The sequence below is a fragment of the Elephas maximus genome, chromosome 19 (genome assembly GCF_024166365.1).
Source record: "Elephas maximus indicus isolate mEleMax1 chromosome 19, mEleMax1 primary haplotype, whole genome shotgun sequence".
In the NCBI taxonomy this organism is placed as follows: Eukaryota; Metazoa; Chordata; class Mammalia; order Proboscidea; family Elephantidae; genus Elephas; species Elephas maximus.
The window spans coordinates 7,937,681-7,959,010 of record NC_064837.1 but is presented as its reverse complement, the minus strand read 5'-3'; the positions used below and the strand labels follow the sequence as shown (position 1 = coordinate 7,959,010).

The 21,330-nt window shown below is 43.2% G+C and overlaps 1 protein-coding gene across 7 annotated transcripts in view; it reads right to left on the bottom strand.

Annotated features, from left to right (window-relative positions):
* The window catches only part of ZNF18 (zinc finger protein 18), a 150,876-nt gene that overhangs the window by 71,314 nt on the left and 58,232 nt on the right, over positions 1 to 21,330 (bottom strand). For 2 of the 7 annotated variants that reach the window (XM_049859561.1, XM_049859555.1), the window contains exons 2-4: positions 4,599 to 5,085; positions 3,741 to 3,930; positions 3,229 to 3,320 (exon numbers count right to left, since the gene is read on the bottom strand). The exons of 4 other annotated variants lie outside the window; for them this stretch is intronic. In XM_049859561.1, the coding sequence (XP_049715518.1) occupies positions 3,229 to 3,320; positions 3,741 to 3,930; positions 4,599 to 4,988 (672 nt within the window). In that variant the 5' untranslated portion in view covers positions 4,989 to 5,085. Of the gene's footprint in view, positions 1 to 3,228; positions 3,321 to 3,740; positions 3,931 to 4,598; positions 5,086 to 17,089; positions 17,161 to 21,330 lie in introns of those variants that run through there. One more of the 7 variants, XM_049859554.1, reaches the window with a different exon arrangement.

Genomic DNA, 21,330 nt, shown 5'->3' with positions numbered 1-21,330 from the left:
TCTAGACGCTCTCCTGAAACCTGTCCACCATGGGTGACCCTGGTGGTATCTGAAATACCAGTGGCATAGCTTCCAGCTTCACAGCAACATGCAAAAGCCACCACCATACAACAAACTGACAGGTGGTGGTAAGATGGATGGGTTCCTGGAAAACTTTCATTTTTTCAAATACTACGTTTCAGAACCATCAACTACATAATCAAGACACACCTGCCCCAGAGACTTCTGTTTCCAGCCAAGAAAAAGTAAGAGGGTTTGGATTTACGTTCTCCTCAAACATAGAAAACAGTGGTTTTCAGACATTGCAGTGTGAAACAGTGATCCCTGAAAGTGGGAAAACAAATGCCCTAAAGCTGCCCCATCTGACTGCCTGGAAGTAAGTGTCCAGACAGCAGCTCAGGGTAAGGGAACCCGAGAGGAGCCCAGCGATCTCTCTATGTTGGGCAGAAGAGCTGAGTGTCTGAGGAGGTCAAGGTAGCTAGAATTAGCAGGGCAAAGACCAGAGAGGGGAGAGCTACACAGAGAAACAGCTCAGGAGATCAGCAGAGGGTCCCCTCAAGTATTCAGCTGAATACTGAGCACCACAAGTGTGTGAGGAAACTACTCGAGCCTAAGAAGCAGAGGGAACAATCCCAGAGCTCACACAGGGCTGGAAATACTTCATATTGCCACCAGCCAGAGTAGAAAGATTTGTACATCAAGGAGCATCAGGTAGAATACTTAGAAGGGCATTGCCTCAGTAATAGGGAGAAATTAGCCCTAAAGAATTCTCTGATGCCATATAACAAACTGTGTCCAAGTAACTTAACTGCATCCCAAAGCGATGCTCAAGAATACTGATATGAATACAAAACTACCCAGTAACCAACAAGGTAAAATTCATAGATGCCTGACATTCAATCAGAGACTAAAGGACAAAGAAGCAGGAAAACACAGTTTCTAATGAGGAGGTTTACCAATCAATCAATCAAAACTGACAGAGGTGACTTTGGTGAAGGAAAAGACAATGTACAGTATAATGGAATTCAGCACAACTTGACAAAGGTAAAGTAATAGAAGCTTCCTAGAGACATACAAACACCTTGACGGATAGAGTTACCAGGGCTGAGGGCTGGGGACCATGGTCTCGGGGATATCTAGGTCAACTGGCATCACACAGTTCATAAAGAAAATGTTCTACATTCTACTTTGGTGAGTAGTGTCCAGGGTCTTAAAAGCTTGTGAGCAGCCATCGACGATATGTCTATTGGTCCCATCCTGTCCAGAGCAAAGGGGAATTAAGAAAACTAAAGACACAGGGAAAGTATTAGTCCAAGGACTAACAGTCCACATGAACCACAGCTTCCACCAGCCTGAGCCCAGAAGAACCAGACGGTGCCCAGCTACCACCAACGACTGCTCTAACAGGGATCACAATAGAGAGTCCTGAACAGAGCAGGAGAAAAATGTAGAACGAATTTCAAATTCACAAAAAAAGATTCAGATTTACTGTTCTGACAGAGACTAGAGGAACCCCACAGACTGTGGTCCCCGGATACCCTGCAAACTCAGAAATGGAGCCACTCCCAAAACCCACCTTTCAGCCCAAAATTAGATAGACCCATGAACCAATAACGTATGTAAGGAACATGCTTCTTAGTTCAACTAAGTATTCAAGACTGAATGGACAACACCTGCCCAAAAGCAAAGACGAGACGGCAGGAAGGGACAGGAAAACTGAACAAATGGCCATGGGGAACCCAGAATGTAAAGGGAAAGTGGGAAGAGTGCTGACACATTGCAGGGATAACAACCAATGTCACAAAACAATCCGTGTATAAATTTTTGAATAATGAACTAATTTGCACTGTATACTTCCACCTAAAGCACAATTAAGAAAAAAAAACTGACCCAGGTGAAAGAACTAGTAGACAAGGCTATTCCCGCAGATATGATAACATGTCCCATACGCTCAAGAAGCCGGAAGAGAGACTGAATGTGTTAAGAAGAGACACGGAAGGTACAATAAAGCCCTGATCCAAACTTCAAGAGATGAAAATATAATGTATGAAATGTATTTTTACAATAGATGGGATTATCAGCAGTTTAGACACTGCAAAAGGACAGATTAATGAACTTAAAAGATATAAAACCAGAAACTATCAAACACAGAACAGAGTATCAGCAAGCGGTGGGACAACTTCAAGCTATCTAATACATGTGCACGTTATACATATTCCACATTCATTATTCTTGGAGTCCCCAAAGGAGGAGAGAGAAAAGGGAGACAGGAAAAAACAAAAAAAAAAAAGACAAAACCAGTGAAGAAATGATGGCCCAAAATTTGTTGAAAATGATAACCCCACAGATCCAAACTCAATGAACCCCAAGCAGAAGACACGTGTACATGAAAAAAATGACTTCAAGTCACATCGTAACCAAACTGTTCAAAGCCAGAGAGAAAATGCTAAAAGAAGCAAGGAAAATTAACACATTACATGTAGAAAAAAGTGTACATATGGTATGATTCCATTTTTATATAAAATTCTAGAAAACACAAACTAATCTGTGGAGACAGAAAACAGATCAGTAGTTGCCTCAGGAGAGCGAAGGGTGGAGAAGGGCAGGAGAGAGCGAATACAAACATGCAAGAGGAAACATTTAGGGGTGATGGCTATGCTTATCATCTTGATTGTAGTCATGGTTTCCTGAGTATATAGAGAGGCCAAAATTTATCACCTTGTATACTTTCAATATATGCGGTTTATTGTATGCCAATTATACCTCCATAGATTGAAAAGAAGAAAATCACTTGTTCCATGTTAGATGTAACCTTTCCAAATTTCAAACTGATTCCTAGGTCAGTGGCCTAGACTAGAAAATCAAATACAGTGTTCCTTAGCACAGCCAAAGAAAATGAAAGAGAAGAGATGACTATTTGTGGTGTAGAGACAAGATCTGCCTCTTCACAGCTCTTTCTACCTTCTGCCAGGGCCCAGATTCCACTACTCAAGATGGCAATTAGAAGAACATTGTACCTAGAGAGAACCTGCGATAAATATTGAAACTCATGTGTCTTTTTTGTATATTATTCTTGTTATTGTAGATAAGAAAAATATCCACTCTTCTTAACATATATCTACTACTCTGCTCCACTTCTGAGCATGCTTCCCCTTTCAGTCCTCCTGACTATTGGTACGTGCTCAAAGCCTGCTTCAGGACCAATAAAAGCAGGGGAACCCAGCTCACCTGAGACGATGTTTGGAGAAGTGAGGCTCCAAGGTCCTGGTCTCTGACAAGTCTTTCCTCAGGTCGGGCAAGAAGCTGGGAGGCAGCCATCACTGAAGTGAGAAACAGGAGATTTAAGAACCTAGATGTCCTCGTCAGCCACTCCCAAGAGGGTGCTGATAAAAAAAACTTGACAACTTAGAACTGATACCTGCTCCTCCATCCATAATTTTAAGACTTGTTTTACACCACTAACAAAATTCAACTCCCTCCAAGCTTCCAAACAGTCTCACCCAAATTTTCTCCCACCTTCTTGCTCAGATTTAAAGTCCCAATGGTCTAACGCAGGCATAAAGTGGTATAAAACACAGACTTTGAATCTCATAATCAGGGTGACTCATGGAAGTCTATCCTGTTTCCAGCTTACAAGGGAACACCTCAATCTGAGCATATCATTTTGAACTCAAACAACCACAACCCCTAGTTTTCTCCCAGAGGACACCATACCACCATGAATAATAACTGGCCCTCACCTAGCTCTTGCTCAGCGTCGGATTCCTCTTTCACAATGTGGTTTGGTTGCTCAGCAGGCTCTGAGGCTGAATTCGGAAGTCCCAGCTCCTGAAGCACCACGTCATGACAGGACTCTGCCTCCCCCACCTGGCAGCTTGGAGATTCCGTCTTCTCTGAGAAGATTTCCTGTCCTAGAACTTGGATGCTGATCTAGAGACCATATATTACTAGTTACTGAAGGATCCAGAGTCAGGATTTCTGAAAGACATGAAGCTAAGCTTCTATAACAGGTTGTAAGACAGTACTTAGGGACATGGAATAGGGAAGGAGAAGGCCAGCTTTTATTTGTTGTCCAGCAGGAACCAGTTGAGCACAAACCAAAATACCCAGAGAGGCCAAACGCTGAGGCTGAACCAGGACTGGAAAACCTTCAAGACAAGCCACTAATATTGTGGTTTTATTGGACAGTCTCCACCAACTAAAACTCTTATGAATAAACTCAAACATTCTAGTGTAAAGATGGAATGGGATGGGAGATTTTATCTTCAATCCCTAATACTAAAAAGTGTTGAGAGTCACACACACAAAAAAATCCAACACCAAACCCACTGTCATTGAGTCAGTTCTGACTCATGGAGACTCCATGTGTTATGGAGTAGAACTGCTCCACAGGGTAATTCTTATCTGTAATCTTTATGAAAGCAGATCGTTAGACCCTTCTTCCACAGTACCACTGGGTGGGTTTGAACCGCCAGCCTTTACTAGTTGAGCACAAACCGTTTGCACCACCCAGGGACCTGCGAATCACACAGCCCTAGAAGCAGGTGAGGGATGGGGACGCCCCAGTGACAGCCCAGATCTCAATACCCTGTGCTTACCCACTGCCACAGTCTCCGGGGGTCTCCCTTCAAGCTCTCTACCAGGGTCACTGCCTCCTCTCCGCTGCCTGGACACTGTTTCCGCACCCACGTCTGGATCTCCCCGGGCAGGATGGTCAGGAACTGCTCCAACATGAGGAGCTCCAGGATCTGCTCCTTGGTGTGAACCTCTGGCTGCAGCCACTGGAAACACAGCTTCCGGAGCTGTCTCAGGGTCTCCTGGGGCCCAGACATCACCTGGTATCGAAACTGCCTAAAAAGCTGCCGGGCAGTTTCAGGGCCGGAGACATCCCCTTGAGGGGCAGCATCTGGTCCAGGGAATGGGGGGTCCTCAGCCTTTGCCAGTGGTGGCAGCAGGACCAGGGGCTTCCCCAGGTCAACCGGCATCATCAGGCTTGGCAAGTTCTTCCACTTTAGGAGAAGTGCTTCTGGGATGGAATGGCTCTCTGGGGAGAAGCAGGTCTTGGCAGAGCCTCTCGCTGGGACACTAGAGAGGGAATCAGATTGAGCACTACTCGGAGGAGAAAGACCCATTTTCAGACAGAGCAAATTCACATGCCCCCTGTTATGGACTGAACTGTGTCCCCCAAAAATATGTCAATTTGGTGAGCCATTCCCAGTGTTATGTGATTGTCCACCATTTTGTCATCTGATGTGATTTGCCTGTGTGTTGTAAATCCTATTGCTATGACATTGAGGAGATGGGATTAACGGCAGTTATGTTAATGAGGCAGGACTCAATCTACAAGGTTAGATAGTGTTTTAAGCCAATCACTACTGAGACATAAAAGAGAGAAGCAAGGAGAGAGACAAGGGACTTCGTACCAACCAAGAAAGCAGCACCAGGAGCAGAATGTGTCTTTTGGGCCTGGGGTTCCTGCACAGAGGAGCTCCTAGACCAGGGGAAGACTGATGACAAGGATCTTCCTCCAGAGCCGAGAGAGGAAGCCTAGAGCCAGCACCCTGAATTTAGACTTGGAGCCTATTAGCTAGACTGTGATAGAATAAATTTCTATGTTGAAGGCATTTACTTGTGGTATTTATTATAGCAGCACCAGATGACTGAAACACCCCCACCTCCAGAACCCTTGGAGTCAGCCATGGATCTTTTGAAACTGCTCAACGGATTTAAGAAAAAAAAATTGATATTGAGTGGACTCTAACTCATGGTGACGCCATATGTCAGAGTAGAGCTGTACTCTGCTGCTTATTCAGAGGTAGGTCTCCAGGCCTTTCTTTCAGACACCTAGGTACACTCAAATTTCTAACCTGTCAGTTAACAGCCAAGCACACCAACTGTGTGCACCACCCAGGGGCTCTTCTGTTCCGAAGGAATATAAACTTGCAGCCACAGAGCAAACCACTAATTCCGTATCTAAACTTCCACCATCACCCTGCCCACTTTATAACATTCTCTCTTGGTTTTCACATGTCCAGACCAAGTAGAAGAATGCCAATCACCTCATGAAGGATTTTCACTATGGGCTTCCAGGTAAACAGCTCGGCTGCACCTAACACTTCTATATCTATACCTATCTACAGACTGAAAAGTAAGGCTGGACGAAACCACCAGCGCCCTAGAAATAAAGCCCTACGTTGAAATGATCAGATGCTTCCATAATAACGATAAGCTTGAAGAGAAAAGAGCTCTCCCCTAAAAGGTGCAATGAAATTTCCAAGTGACTTCTTTTGAGTGCCATGTTGAAAACTGGTCTTTTTGGGAAGTTAAGGAAAACCTGTCACACCTGAAATTTTTAACCTTGGGCTCAAAGGGCGTTTACAGCAAATACTGACTACCTAACAACAGTTTTATTGCCTTGTACTAAATGATAACCACTGGCATCAAATCGATTTCTACTCATAGTGACCCTACGGGATAGACTAGAACTGCCTCACAGGGTTTCCAAGGCTTTACTCTTTATAGAAGCAGACTGTCACAGCTTCTTCATCCTAGAACTAAGTAAATGCTATTTTATGGCTAATGCTATCAAAATTTCAAAGAGAAGAGAAATGCTAAATGGCAAAGTTAATATTAAGATATTTTTCAAAGGGGCATATACTATTTCTTGCCCATATTCCTCATCCTGTATTGGATTATCAGTCGATCCTTAAAAGCTATGAGAGAACTGACTCTGATATAAATATCAGAGCATTACTAATAGATAATACTAACTAGTACAATCCAAAATATATATACCTGTTGATGATATTTTCACGAGAGTCACCTGACTGTCTTAAATCAGAGATTAGGGTAATATCTAGCTTTTAATAGTTGCTTTTTCCTTGAGGTATAAAAAGCAATGTACTTATCCCTCCCACTTCACTCAAACAATTCCATCTAAATCAGAAAATCATTAAGAAACTGAAAAAATAAGAAGGCAAGTTTTTTCAAGCATGAAAAAAAAGAGAGGTAAAAAAGGATTCATCTGCTATTACAACTTTCCCTTATGGATGCCAGTATATTTATTTTTGTTTAAAAGGGAACCCACACATTCCATTCATGCGGCACCCGGCGTGCTAGTGTGGCATACATTAAATCCTCAGCAAATATTAGTTGGGAAATTCAGCTTCTGGTCATAGCAGAGTAACTGGTATCATGGACAAGCCCGCCCACTGTAAACAGAAAGAAAACGATTGAGGAACTGTTTTAAGGCGTTGGACAATCGGCAGGGGAGAATGTAATCCCTGCGAGAATGGATTCATGAAGTGGGCCCCATAGTCATCCTAGCTGTCTGCTTGGGGACAACTTTCCAACCACGGTGCAGAGGCCACTTAGTGTGACCACTTAGTTGAGGAGACAGAGATCAGACTTCAGAAGTGCTGTAGTGGCTGAAAACTGAAGGACAGGGCTCTGGAGAGGAGGGAGCTATGGGGGTGGGGTTTCACCAAGAATGCTTGGCCAAGGGTTGATGAAACTCTCCAAATATTAACAAAGAGCAGTTGCTGCAGGGTTAAGAGCAAAAGAGATACAAAGACTCATCAGTGACCTAATTAATATCCACAGCACCCTGGAAAACCACAATTCCTAAAGCCAAGCCTCAACAAGATGCATGGAGGAGACCCAGCTTAGTGGCAGGTCTCATCAAGTTCAAAGGACTTGAGAAACACGTCACACTTTCCAAAGATTTGTCACGACAAAGCACAAAGCCAAGCCTACACAAGTTGAGGATGATCAGTCAATAAGTGAACTGCCTGCCAGAACAGAAACCAACTCTCTGCAGCGGAATATAACAGAATCCTTAGCCTACAATATATCACCCACCATTTTCAGGATGTAATCCAAAATTTTTAGACATGTAAAGAAACAGGACAATGTGACCCAAGTCAAGTAAGAAAGCAGTCAAGAGAAACCAATGCTGAGATGGTCCAAGGACTTAATGTAAAATACAGTCTCTATGAGGGAAGAGATAAGGACTTGCTGCAAAGAAATGGAAAATATAAAAAGAACCAAGTGCTTGTGGAGAGACTGGAACACTTATACCCTGCTGGTGGGAATGTAAAATGGTACAACCACTTTGGAAATAGATTTGGGGCTTCCTTAAAAAGCTAGAGATAGAACTACCATACAATCCAGCAATCCCACTCCTTGGAATATATCCTAGAGAAATAAAATATATGCACACCCACGTTCATTTCAGCACTGTTTACAACAGCAAAAAGATGGAAGCAACCAAGGTGCCCATCAATGGATGAATGGATAAATAAATTATGGTATATTCATACAATGTTATACTATACATTGATAAGGAACAATGATGAATCCGTGAAACATTTTGTAACATAGAGGAATCTGGAAGGCATTATGCTGAGTGAAATTAGTCAGCTGCAAAAGGACAAAAATTGTATGAGACCACTATTATAAGAACTCAAGAAACAGTTTAAACACAGATGAAAATAGTCTTTGATAGTTATGAGGGTGGGGAGGGAGGGAAGGAGAGGGCTATTCACTAAATAGTAGACGAGAACTATTTTAGGTGAAGGGAAAGACAACACACAATACAGGACAGGTCAACACAACTAGACTAAACCAAAAGCAGTTTCCTGAATAAACCGAACACTCTGAAGGGCAGCGTAGCAGGGGCAGGAGTTTGGGGACCACGGTTTCAGGGGACATCTAGGTCAAATGGCATAATAAAATCTATTAAGAAAACACTCTGCATCCTACTTTGGAGAGTGGCGTCTTGGGTCTTAAACGCTAGCAAGTGGCCATCTAAGATGCATCAATTGCTCTCAACCCACATGGAGCAAAGAAGAATGAAGAGCACCAAAGACACAAGGTAAGCATGAGCCCAAGAGATGGAAAGGGCCACATAAATCAGAGACTACATCAGCCTGAGACCAGAAGAACTAGATGGTGCCGGGCTACAACCGATGACTGCCCTGACAGGGAACACAACAGAGAACCCCTGAGGGAGCAGAAGAGCAGTGGGATGCAAACCTCAAATTCTCATAAAAAGACCAGACTTAATGGTCCAACTGAAACTAGAAAGACCCTGGAGGTCATGACCCCCAGACCTTCTGTTAGCCCAAGACTAGAACCATTCCCAAAGCCAACTCTTCAGACAGAGATTGGACTGGACTATAAGATAAAAATGATACTGGCAAGGAGTGAGCTTCTTGGATCAAGTAGACACATGAGACTATGTGGGCAGCTCCTGTCTGGAGGGGAGATTAAGAAGGCAGAGGGGGACAGAAGCTGGCTGAATGGACAAGGGAATACAGTGTGGAGAGAAGGAGTATGCTGTCTCATTAGGGGGAGTGCAACTAGTAGTATATAGCAAGGTGTATATAAATTTCTGCATGAGAGACTGACTTGATTTATAAACTTTCAATTAAAGCATAATACAAAAAAAGAACCAAGTACAAATTCTAGGGAAAAAAACCCATCAACACAGAATTCTACAACCAGCAACAAGTATGCTTTCAAAACAAGAATTAAAATAAAGACATTTTAAAATAAACAAGCTAGTAGAATTTGTCTGTCACCAGTAGACTTGCACTACAAGAAATGCTAAAGGGTGCTCTTCAAGTTGAAGGGAAACTCAGATCTACAGAAAGGAATAAAGAGTAACAGAAATGATAAATAAATGAATCAATATAAAGTTCTGTGCTTTCTCTTCTTCTCATAAGTTCCTTAATAGGCATTTGACTGTTTACAGCAAAAATAATGACAGTATAACATTATAACTGCAGTGCAATGGTTTGCTTTTGTGTGGCCATTCTTGCCATGGCTTGTAACTCCCACCCAAGTGATTGGGTGGGTTTGTGCAAATAGGGTAATTGTAGCCCACCAAAGGGACTGGTCAGTTTTGCCACCCTGCTGGGCTTGAAATAAGCCATTCCAGAGGAAGGAAGGAGAGGATTCCACCACCGCCAAGGAAGGAATGCCAAAAGCAGATCATGTCTGTCATGGATTGAACTGTTTCCCAAAAATACGTGTACCAACTTGGCTAGACCATGATTCCCAGTACTGTGATTCTCCTTCATTTTGTCATCTGATGTGATTTTCCTATGTGTTGAAAATCCTATCTCTATAATGTTGATGAGACGGGATTAGAGGCAGTTATGTTAATGAGGCTGGACTCAATCTACAAGATTGGATTGTCTTGAGCCAATCTCCTTTGAGATGTAAAAGCAAGAAGTGAGTAGAGAGACATGGGGACCCCATATCACCAAGAAACAGGCATCAGGAGCAGTGCACGTCCTTTGGACCTGGGGTTCCTGCACAGAGAAGCTCTTAGTCCAGGGAAAGATTAATGATAAGGACCTTCCTCCAGAGCCGACAGAGAGAAAAAGCCTTCCCCTGGAGCTGACACCCTGAATTTGGACTTCTAGCCTACTAATCTGTGAGAGAATAAACTTCTATTTGATTAGGCAGTTCACTTGTGGTATTTCTGTGATAGCAGCACTAAATAACTAAGATAGTATCCTTTGGACCTAGGATCCCTGCACTGAGAAGCTCCTGGAACCAGGAGAGAGAGAGAGAGAGAACACTGAGCAGGGCAAGAAGTGGTGGCAGAGAAACAGTGGCAGAAGAGACCAGCAGGAGACACAAGCTGGAGAGACGAGCTGCAGACAGTGTGGTGGGCTTTCTGGCCCACAGAGTGAGAAAGCTGAGTGACTCTGGGCAAGAGGTTTGCTGGCAGAGTGGGATGCCTCCAGGGACTTACTGGCTGAGCTAAAAGAGCTGTGTAACACTTGCCTGAGCAGGGCAGAGGCAGAGGGCCAGAGAGGCATGCCTGGCCTGAAAGCACAGCTGAAAAGAGGCTGTCCTGATGGAAGAACTGTATCCTGAGCATTCCTCAGCCTGAACTGTAACCTGTTACCACCCTAATAAACCCCATAATTGTGAGTATTATCTGTAAGATCTGTGCCATTGCAATGATTTATCAAACCCAGCAAAGAAGTAGAGATTGCCATGGGAGGGACAGTTGGTGTCAGATTGGTAAAGATGGTGGAGAGAGGAGGCATGTCTGACCGCCTCCTCATGGGAATCAGCCTTAGGCTATTAATCTTGATTCTGCTTCCTCCTTGTAAAGTTAGAGGAGGTCAGATACCACTGCCACGCCACTTTTACAATAACATATATAGAAAATATAAAAATACCACAAAGGGGGAGGGAATGAGTGGATTTAATCTGTTGTTATTACATTCGTGAAGTTCAAAGTGAGAAATAGAAGTATGAAGTGGGAAGTGGCAAGCGGGAGGAGGGAAATGTCAGGTGAGAAATGGGAAGTGTTAAAGTATGAAGTGAGAGGTGGGAAATGAGAAATGTGAATTGTGAAGTACAAAGTGGGGCAGTATTAAAGGAGACTTTGATAAGTTAACGATGCATACTGTTAGCTCTAAAAATATTATTCATAGAGGTCAACTAAAAAGCCAATAAAGGAATACTAAAAAACTCAATAATCCAAAAAACAACACAAAAGGGGCTAGAAGAAACAATAAGATCAAAGTCAAGGCAAAAAAGGTAGACTAAAATCCAACATATCAATAATTACATTATCTGTAAATGGACTGAACACTCCAATTACGAGGCAGAGATTGTCAGATTTTAAAAAACGAGACCAAGCGAGACATAGAAAGGTTGAAGATAAAAGGATGGAAAAAAATACTCTGCGCAGAAGGCAAGCGTAAGAAACCTGGCATGGTTACGTTAGTATCTAACAAAGTAGACTTAAAGACAAAGAGAGAAATAAAGAGGGACTTTTCATTACAATAAGCAGGTCAATTAATTGAGACTATATAACAAACCAATGCAATACACCACATCAACAGAACAAAGGAAAAAAACCATAAGATCAACTATATGGATGCAGAAAAATCATTTGATAAAATCCAATACCCCTTCTTAAAGAAAACCCTAAAGAGGATTGGGAGAGAAGGGAAATTCCTCAATATGATTCAGGGCATATATGAAAAGCCAACAGCCAACATTATACTTTATGAAGAAAGACTGAAAGCTTTCCCCTTGAAATTGGGAACAAGGGTGCCTGCTCACACCACTTCTATTCGATATTGTATTAGAAGTCCTAGCCACAACAATAAGACAAGAAAAAGAAATAAAAGGTATCCAGATTGGAAAAGAAGTAAAATTATCTCTATTCACAGATGATATAAACTTATACATAAAAATTCCCAAAGAGTCCACAAGAAACTTTCTACAGCTAATAATTTAAAAAAGTTGCAGGGTACAAGGTCAACAAACAAAAATCATTTGGGTTTCTATACACCACCAATGCAAGATCTGAAAGGGAAATCAGGGAAACCACTCCATTTACAATAACACCTAAGAGAATACCTGGGGAAATCTAACTAGGGAGTGAAGGACTCGTACACTGAAAATTATATAACATTGCTCAAAGACACTAAAGAAAAATTAAATAAATGGGAAAATGTTCTACGTTCATGGACTGGAAGACTCAATATTGTTAAGATGTCAGTACTACCCAAAGTGATTTATAGATTCAACAAAGTCTCGATCAAAACTGCAACAGCCTCCTTTATAGAAATAGAAAAACCGATCCTCAACTTTACACGGACTAGCAAAAGGCCCCGAATAGTTAAAGCAATGTTGAAAAAGAAAAACAAAGTAGGAGGACTCACACTTCCTGATTTTAAAGCATACTATACAGCTACAGTAATAAAAACAGCCTGGTACTGATAAAGTAGACACACAGACCAACAGAATAGAACTGAGATTCCAGAAGGAAACCCACACATCTATGGTCAACTGATTCTTGACAATGAAGCTATAATTGGATAGGGAAAGGCCAGTCTCTTCAAGAAATGGTACTGGGAAAATTGGATTTTCCATATGCAGAAACTGAAACATAAACAAAAACAAATTCAAAATGGATTAAGGACCGAAATGTGCAAACTAAAACCATAAAATTCTTAGAAGAACAAGCATGGGCAATGTTGTGAGGCCTAGCCTTCAACAATGGGTTATCTAATATAATAGCAAAAGCACAAACAGCAAAAGACAAAATAAATAAATGGGACCTCATAAAAATTACCCGTTGCCATAGAGTCGATCGCAATTCATAGCAACCCTATAGGACAGAGTAGAACTACCCCAAAGAGTTTCCAGAGCCCTGATGGCACGGTGATTAAGAGCTCGGCCGCTAACCAAATGGTCGGCAGTTTGAATCCACCAGCCACTCCTTAGAAATTTCATAGGGCAGTTCTGTTCTGTCCTGTAGGGTCATTATGACTCGGAACTGACTTGACAGCACCCAACAACAACAATGTAAAAATTAAACCTTCAAAAAACTCTACCAAAAAAGTGAAATGACAAGCTACCAACCAGAAGGATATCTTCGGAAACCATGTATCAGACAAGAATCTAGTAACCAAAATATATATAAATCTTCCACAACTTAACAACAAAAAGATAACCCAATCATAAGATGGGCTAAGGTCTTGAATAGACATTTCACCAAAGAGGGCACTGAAATGGCCACCAAACACATGAAAAGATGTTCAGCATCATTAGCCATCAAAGAGACAGAAATGAAAGCCACAATGACATATCATTTAACTCCCACTAGGATGGGTAAGAAAAAAAAAACAGAAAATAACAAATGTTGGCAAGGATGTCAGGAAATGGGAAACCTCCATCCATCCATCATTGGTGGAAGTGCAAATAGTACAGCCCTTGTGGAAAACAGTGTGGCAGTTCCTCAAATAGCTAAAAACAGAGCTACCGTTGACCCAGCAAATTCACTCCTGGGTATATACCCAAAAGACTTGAAAGCAGAGACTCAAAAAGAGACTTGTACAACATCAATGTTAATTACAACACTATTCACAATAGCCAAAAGGTGGAAACAACCTAAATGTTCATCAACAGATTAATGGATAAAGAAAATGTGGTATATACATACAATGGAATAGTCCTCAGCCAGTAAGAGAAATGAAACCTTGCTACATGCTACAGTATGGATGGAGTTTGAGGACATTATGCTGAGTGAAATAAGCCAATCACAAAGGGACAAATATTGTATGACATCACTTATATAAAAGACAGAAAAAGGCAAATGTACAGACATCAAAGTTTATTAATGGTTACCAACGGCGGTAGGGAGGAAGAAAACGAGGGTTAACAGTGATGGAAAAATCGCATTAAGGATGAGGTTGTACAGCTGATTAATTGCTGTCAGTAAGTTGTACACCTATAAAAAGTTGAATTGGCAAAAGATGTGATAGATATATTTCCAACAACGACAAAAAAAAGCTGGCTGTTGAGATTGGTTATGTACAACCAAACACCTCATGGGATTTGGTTCCCTGGTTTGGAGGTTTAGGGTCATAGTTTAATTGAACATCCCATTAAATTGGCCTAATAATAGGTTTAGCACTTCTGTTTACCTCCTAGTTCATTGTGTAGTGACTAGGGTCATAAAGGGTTGCAAGCAGCCATTCAAGGCACAATAATTGGTGTCTATTCACCTGGAGCAACAGAGGAAGGAGGAGCGTGGAACATGGGGCTAATTGCCTCCATAAACAACTGCATCCTTTGCCATGAGACAAGTAGAAATGGATGATGCCCAGCTATAGCAGCGAACATTTTGATCAAAGATTCCACAGAAGATTTCTAATTAAACGGGGTAACATGCAGAAAAAAATTTTAAATTCTCATGGAATATAGACTTGATAGAGCCATGGAGGGTAGAAGAACCCCTGAAACTATTGACCAGAGATAATCTTTAAACTTTAATATCCCCTGAAGTCATCTTAAAACCAAACAATAATTTAGCTTAACTTTATAAAGTTCTGCCTCGAGCACTACACTCTTTTGGGGGCTATGTATATGGGATCAAATTGACAACAGCAATTTGAAAGATTAGATATAGTAACCTTAGGGGGAAGTGAGTTTATGTTAATGAAGGAGGAACAGCTGAGAAAGGAAGAGGAGCACTGTTGGAGAAGTCGGAGAATGTAATCAATGTCAGTAAATTGTACCTGTGGTAGAGGTTGTACTGGGGTATGTTCTGCTGTGTAAACTCTCAATAAAAACAAAATAAAATTTTAAAAAAGAATACTTAACAATCCTAAATGGGAATGCACGTCAAATCAGGTCTAAAGGGACAAATCCTCAATCAGAGTTGAAAATTTTAACACCTATCTCGGTAACTGATAGAACAAGTAGACAAAAAACGAGAAAAAAAAAATCTGGTAAGAAATAGAAAACTATTAACCATTTTGAATTTAGAAATTCACAAATCACTAGACCCAGCAACTGCAGAAAACACATTCAAGGGCATACGAAAACTTCACCAAGATGGACCACATGCATATTTCAAAAGGTTGGCATCTAATACCATATAGTCTCTGACCACAAATTACCGTTCAGTAAGTTATTCCAATATATGGAAACTATTAACACTCAAATAATCCATGGTCAAAACGAAAAATCACAGATTAATAATGAAAATACAAGATATCAAAATTTGTGGGATGCAGCCGAAGCACTGCTTAGAGCGAAATACACAGCTTAAAAAAAATCTGTTAAATGAATCAATGAATCCACAAGTATCCTTTACTATCTAGATTTATTTATTGCCTGAGTTTCAACTAACAACAAGATTTCAGACAGTAAGTGATGGATCTGCAAGTATCTAAATTTATTTGGTTCCTGAATTAGGACAGCAGTTCCGATGGGAGATGGACATACATGCACATATATATGTATGGCATTCAATGAAAATTATCAATCTTATAAAAATTTAATTCTGATTTTGGTTATTATTATACTCCTGTATAATAGCAGAGGAGCCCTGGTGATGCAGCAGTTAAGAGCTACGGCTGCTAACCAAAAGGTCAGCAGTTGGAAACCACCAGCCACTCCTTGGAAACCCCATGGTGCGGCCGTAGTACTTAACCACACCACCAGGGTTTCCATACTTACTGTAGCTATAACAAGTCAGTACAATTTTTTTAAGTGCACATCTACTATGTCTGTGTATATATACGAAACCTGGTAGCATAGTGGTTAAGTGCTACTGCTGCTGACCAAAAGGTCGGCAGTTCGAATCCAGCAGGCACTCCTTGGAAACCCTGTGGGGCTGTTCCACTCTGCTATGGGGTCGCTAGGAGTCGGAATGGACTCCAGAATCTATCCGTTGCCGTCGAGTATATACACATATATACTGTATGTCCGTGTGTGTATATATACATACACATACACAGTTGTCTAGTCGATTCCGACTCATTGCGGCCCTACAGGACAGAGCAGAACTGCCCCACAGGCTTTCCGAGGAGCGGCTGGTGGATTGGATCTTGCTGCCCTTTTGGTCAGCAGCCGAGCTCTTAACCACTGCGCCACCAGGGCCTCTGGTGCTCACGTTATTTCTAATCCTCCCCACCACCCTGCAAGGGAAATACAGAAGTGAACCAGTCAGGAAACTCAGACTCCCTACTGGCGGCCAGATGCAAACCCAGGAAGTCCTAAAGCCTGCGGCCTGACGAGAGCTGCCAACGGGTGGGCGTTCGTGGGGCGCTCTGGGCTCATCCCACACAGCTGGGGGAGCCACCGGAGAGCCACGGGGGAGCCGCCGGCACCTGGCGCCCCCAGGCCAGGGCTGCTCAGGTCCAGCCAGGTGCAGGGCAAGGCCGCCCCCTGCACCCCGCACCCCGCACCGCCGCCAGCAGACGCCAGCAGCACCCGGCGAGAGCGACTCCGGGCGCCGTCCCGGCCGCGCCCTCCTCCCCACGCTCGTCCCCAGCCCGCGCGGAAGGCGCCAGGAGGCAGCCCGCCTTCGTCTCCACGGCGGACACCGAGCCAGGGACGCCCCCGCGGGCCCACGGGCTCCGAACCGCAGACCCCGCGCGGGGCCCCGGCGCCCACTCGCAGCGCCGCCGCCCACGCTCGCCGAGCTCCCCGCGCGCGCACGAGCCGCTCCCACGGGCCCGGGGACTCGGAGGAGAAGCGGGCGGCGCCAGGCCCGACCCGCGCCGGCCCGCCTGCCCTGCCCGCGGGCGCTCACCTCGGCCCGCGGAGCCGCTCCGGGCGCACTTCCGGGAGACGCGGCGGCTGCGTGCGGCGCTCCCGGCGGCGGGGCGGGGCGGGGCGGAGCCGCCGGGGCGGGGCGGAGGCTCCGATTGGCGGGCGGGGCGGGGCGGAGGCTCCGATTGGCCCCCGGAGCCGTCCGTCCTGCCGGGTCACCGCCCCACGGGTCCATCTGGAGGCCGCCAGGAGGCGCTCTTGCTGACCGGGTTCTCCATGCATCCCCCTGAGCGAGCGTTCCCTGAAGCTTAGTGGTTCGTTCCGTGCTCACCAGACAGACACTTACTGAGCTCCTACTGTGTGCCCCGCCTTCATCGGTCACTTCGTGTGCTGTGGTGGCTGCGGTGGGAACCCACCAGCATCCGCGGTGGCAGTCGCTTCTGTAAAGACTACAGCCTTGGCAACACTATGGGGCGGTTCTACTCTGTCCTGTGGCGTCGCTGAGTCCCAACCGACTCGACGGCAGTGGGTTTGGGTTTTGGTTTAATTGTTGTGATGAGTCAGGTGTGGGAGCACAGGATTAAGGCAAGCAGGTAGAAGAAAAAGCTGAACAGATTCCTTCATAACAGAATAAAAGGGGGAAGAAGCAGAGTTCAGAAAAATGAAATTCTTATGTCCAAGGAAGCAGCTGAGCTGGTGAAAGAGGAAAATAGGAGAGGAAACAGCAGAACGAAGTGGCTTGAGCTGCAGGGGATCCCAGGACACTAAGCCTGTGAGTGAGAGGTGCGCGCCTACAGAGCCATGTCTGTTAAAGAGAGCTCAGCTCTGAGCTTCCCACCAGCATGGTGGTAGGAAAATGTGCTTGGCTTTGTTAGTAGAGTAGCCTGGCAGGGGCAAGGAGGAAAGAGATAATTAGCCTTGAGATGTTCTTTCTTTGCCTTTCCATTCTTCCTCTTTAACAGTCACTTTAAAGTTTGAGGACTCTTTCGGTTGAGTGTAGGGGGACTGAGAGGAGTTCATGCCACCAGGACATCAGACAAAAAAACCTTAATGCTCTGCCCAGCCAGGGCACCAAATTTTTAAGTCAGTAATATTCTCAGCATGTATGATAGACACTTTTATTCGCGATAATGTATAATTGAGTGGATGGGAAACCATAAGGTCTACTGCAAAGGAAAGATCTGAACTGAGAAACACAGTACTCTAAGCCCCTGAGGACTGTGGGGGTTCAAAGCACACAGCACACAAAGGCTGTAGTGGCAGACAGAGAAGTTACCTGGCAGAGGCCAGCTGGCCACAAACATGTTCCCACAGAGTAAAATTCATTTGGGAACCAGAATCAGAAATCTGGCTTTTGTCTTACAAGATGAGGAACTAGGTCCTATTAGTATCCCAGAGCTGACTGGCCAGGAGTACTGACTCCCACTAGCCAAATGCACAACCTGATGAGGCCATTTTATTCCTTTACAATGACAACTAGGTATAGCTTGCAAAGAAACAAACAGTAACGGCACCCTGCTCAGGGCATTCTTGCCTATGTAAGGAAACCACATGGGAAACCAAATTCTTAGATTGAGCTCTCCAGTATAATAGCCACTAACAGCAGAGAGCTATGGAGCACTTGAAATGGGACTTGTCCAAACTGACGTTTGCTGTAGGTGTGGAGACCTGGTGGTGTAGTGCTTAAGAGCTTTGCTGCTAACCAAAAGGCTGGCAGTTCAAAAATATAGAAAAACTTACATGTGACAACCAAGTTTCCATTAGAGGATTCTTGACTGGCAAGATAATATACGATGGACCTCTCCTGTTTCTATATTTTCTGTTTTCTCTAGATAAACTTTGTGTACTCCTTATAGATATATGTTTCTATGTGGTAGACACAACAATACTAATTTAGATGATCCCTTTCCAACTGACAGTGAATTTATGTGGCCGATCTCTTGTTTTGATGCCTGGCAAATGCGTGGGCAGTGCACTTTGGGAACTTTAGAATTACCTTTACATATTTGTGGTAATGATGCTAGTAAATACTGAAAAGGTAGTGTTAATTTGTTACCCATTATAAAACAAGAGTCAGAAGAAAGCCCGTTGGTCCAACACTCAGGGTAGCGTTGGTCATTTCTAAGAGCTTTAATTTCTACTTATGGTATAGTTGAATTGGAGAAATCTTTAAGAAATTTATCAATCATTATAGGACAAATAACAAAGTTGCTAATGGGATAGAAACACAACAATGATACCTGATCTCATAAACCAAGCTGACATGAGATTACAGAATAGCCTTAGATTTTTATTATCCCGAGAAAGTATACTCTGTGCTGTAGTAAATACCTCTTGTTGCATTTGGATAAACAATACAGAAGTAGAACAAGATATACATAGAATTAGATAGCAAGCTATTGTCTTATACACTTAAAAGGCAAAAGAAGGCCTTGGGCTAAAATGTTCATGCACACTGAGTCCGCTCACTCTCGGCAATGGAATTGATGAAAACATTGTTCTTACTTAAGATCCTGGTGAAGAACCAAATGGTATCTGGTGGAAAACCAGCACTGTGAGTTTAAAGAGCCTACAATGGCTGCCATTTAGGAGCTCCGGGTATTGATCATCGATGTGTTATGTCCAATATCTGATCAAAAGGAGGGAATTATTTAGGAAATAATATTGGAATCATTATTCCCTGTCCTTGAACACACAGAATGTGACACAGCTGGAGCTGGGCTCACGAGGACTCACAAGGACACGTCAATGGGGCCCTGAGGTATAAAGATAATAGACAGGATAATCTTGGAAAATATCTTTTAGGGAAACTTTCACATAATCCAATCAAAAAAAAAAAAAAAAAACCAATCAAACAGAACACAAAATACTTGCCACTCTTATCTTTTTCTGTTAGCATTTAGTGAATGGAAAATTTGTTGGATCAATGAAGGCCTTCTTGACTGTCCTCACTGAAACCCGTACCACCGATTGTTAAAAAAGACAATTCAAAATGTAGAATCACAGTTTCTAGCCAATCTGTGAAAAGGTGAAGCTTTCAGTGGTTTTGCCCACTTTGTGATGTTAATACCTACTGATGATTCTGTAACAGTCTTTGGACTCAGGCGGACATGGCAGTGACGGCATGCTTGTCCATTTTCCCACTTTTGTCTGTTCTGTAATATTTCAGTCCATAACACTCCTCATATTCACAATACAGTATCCATTTAGGGTCAGCTAGACATTTTTTTTTTTTTTAGACATTAGTTCTCCCAAAGAGGTCCTTGTAGTGCTGACACCAAGGACGCACATCGTGGAACCCTGAAATGCAGCATTTTCTCAACAGAAGGATTCAGTGTTTGTTTTTTTTTTAAAGTTTTCTTCTTGTTGATTCTTGACTTGTAATCAAGTAAGTGCACAAGTTGATGGGTGTTACAATGGAGCCAGGCCAGATGAGTTTGGGAAGCTCTGGAGTAAACAAATATAAGCAAGTTTTTTGTTTCGGAATAGCTTGAGCCTTTAAGAAGAGTCATTTTACCGAGAACTTGGCCACAGCACCTTCCCATCAGCCCACCTTAGCTTCCACCACTCCAATAACATCCTAGGAAAGTGATTTTTTTCTGAATGCCTTTCAGGAAATGCTGCCCTAGAGTTTGTAGACACATTCTTCTCCTGAGAAGGGAACACAATTACACTTCATGAATTAAGGTGGGGGGGAGCAGCAGGGAGGTGGGGGGCGCCTCTGAAAATGAGTCATTTGTGCTTTCTGCTCAAGGCCATGCAAGTACCGAAGCCCAGAAGCCTAACTGCAGGGTGGATGATTTCCCCTTCTCCTAAATTGTTCCTGCTTCACTCTCAGACTGGCAGAACCTAAGAGGCAGTACATTCCTTATAGTTCCATCGTTTCCACATTCAACTAGTAAATGTAAAAGCAGTGTCAGAACAAATTGTAATCTTATCAGTACATGTGACAAATTTTTAAGAAAGCTAAGTTATACATTTTAATTCTCTGCAAACAAAATGGCTTTTCATTTCTCAAGGGTGTTGGAAATTAAGCGTTGCATATATTTTAATCTTTACTGAAGCACATCCTTTCTTCTTACAATGAAACTCACAGAAATAGAGGCTTATATGGCTTCCCTTGTGGCCAGAACCTGCGGTAACACTGAGTCAGTTGGGGATTTAGCCACAGGTGACCACTGGGTAACAAATGACATCTGTCTGCATGCAAAGTAGAGTGGCTGCCAGGGTTCTGTGTGAGGTCTGCCTAGCTCTGGCACTGCCCTCAGAGATGGTGCCAGA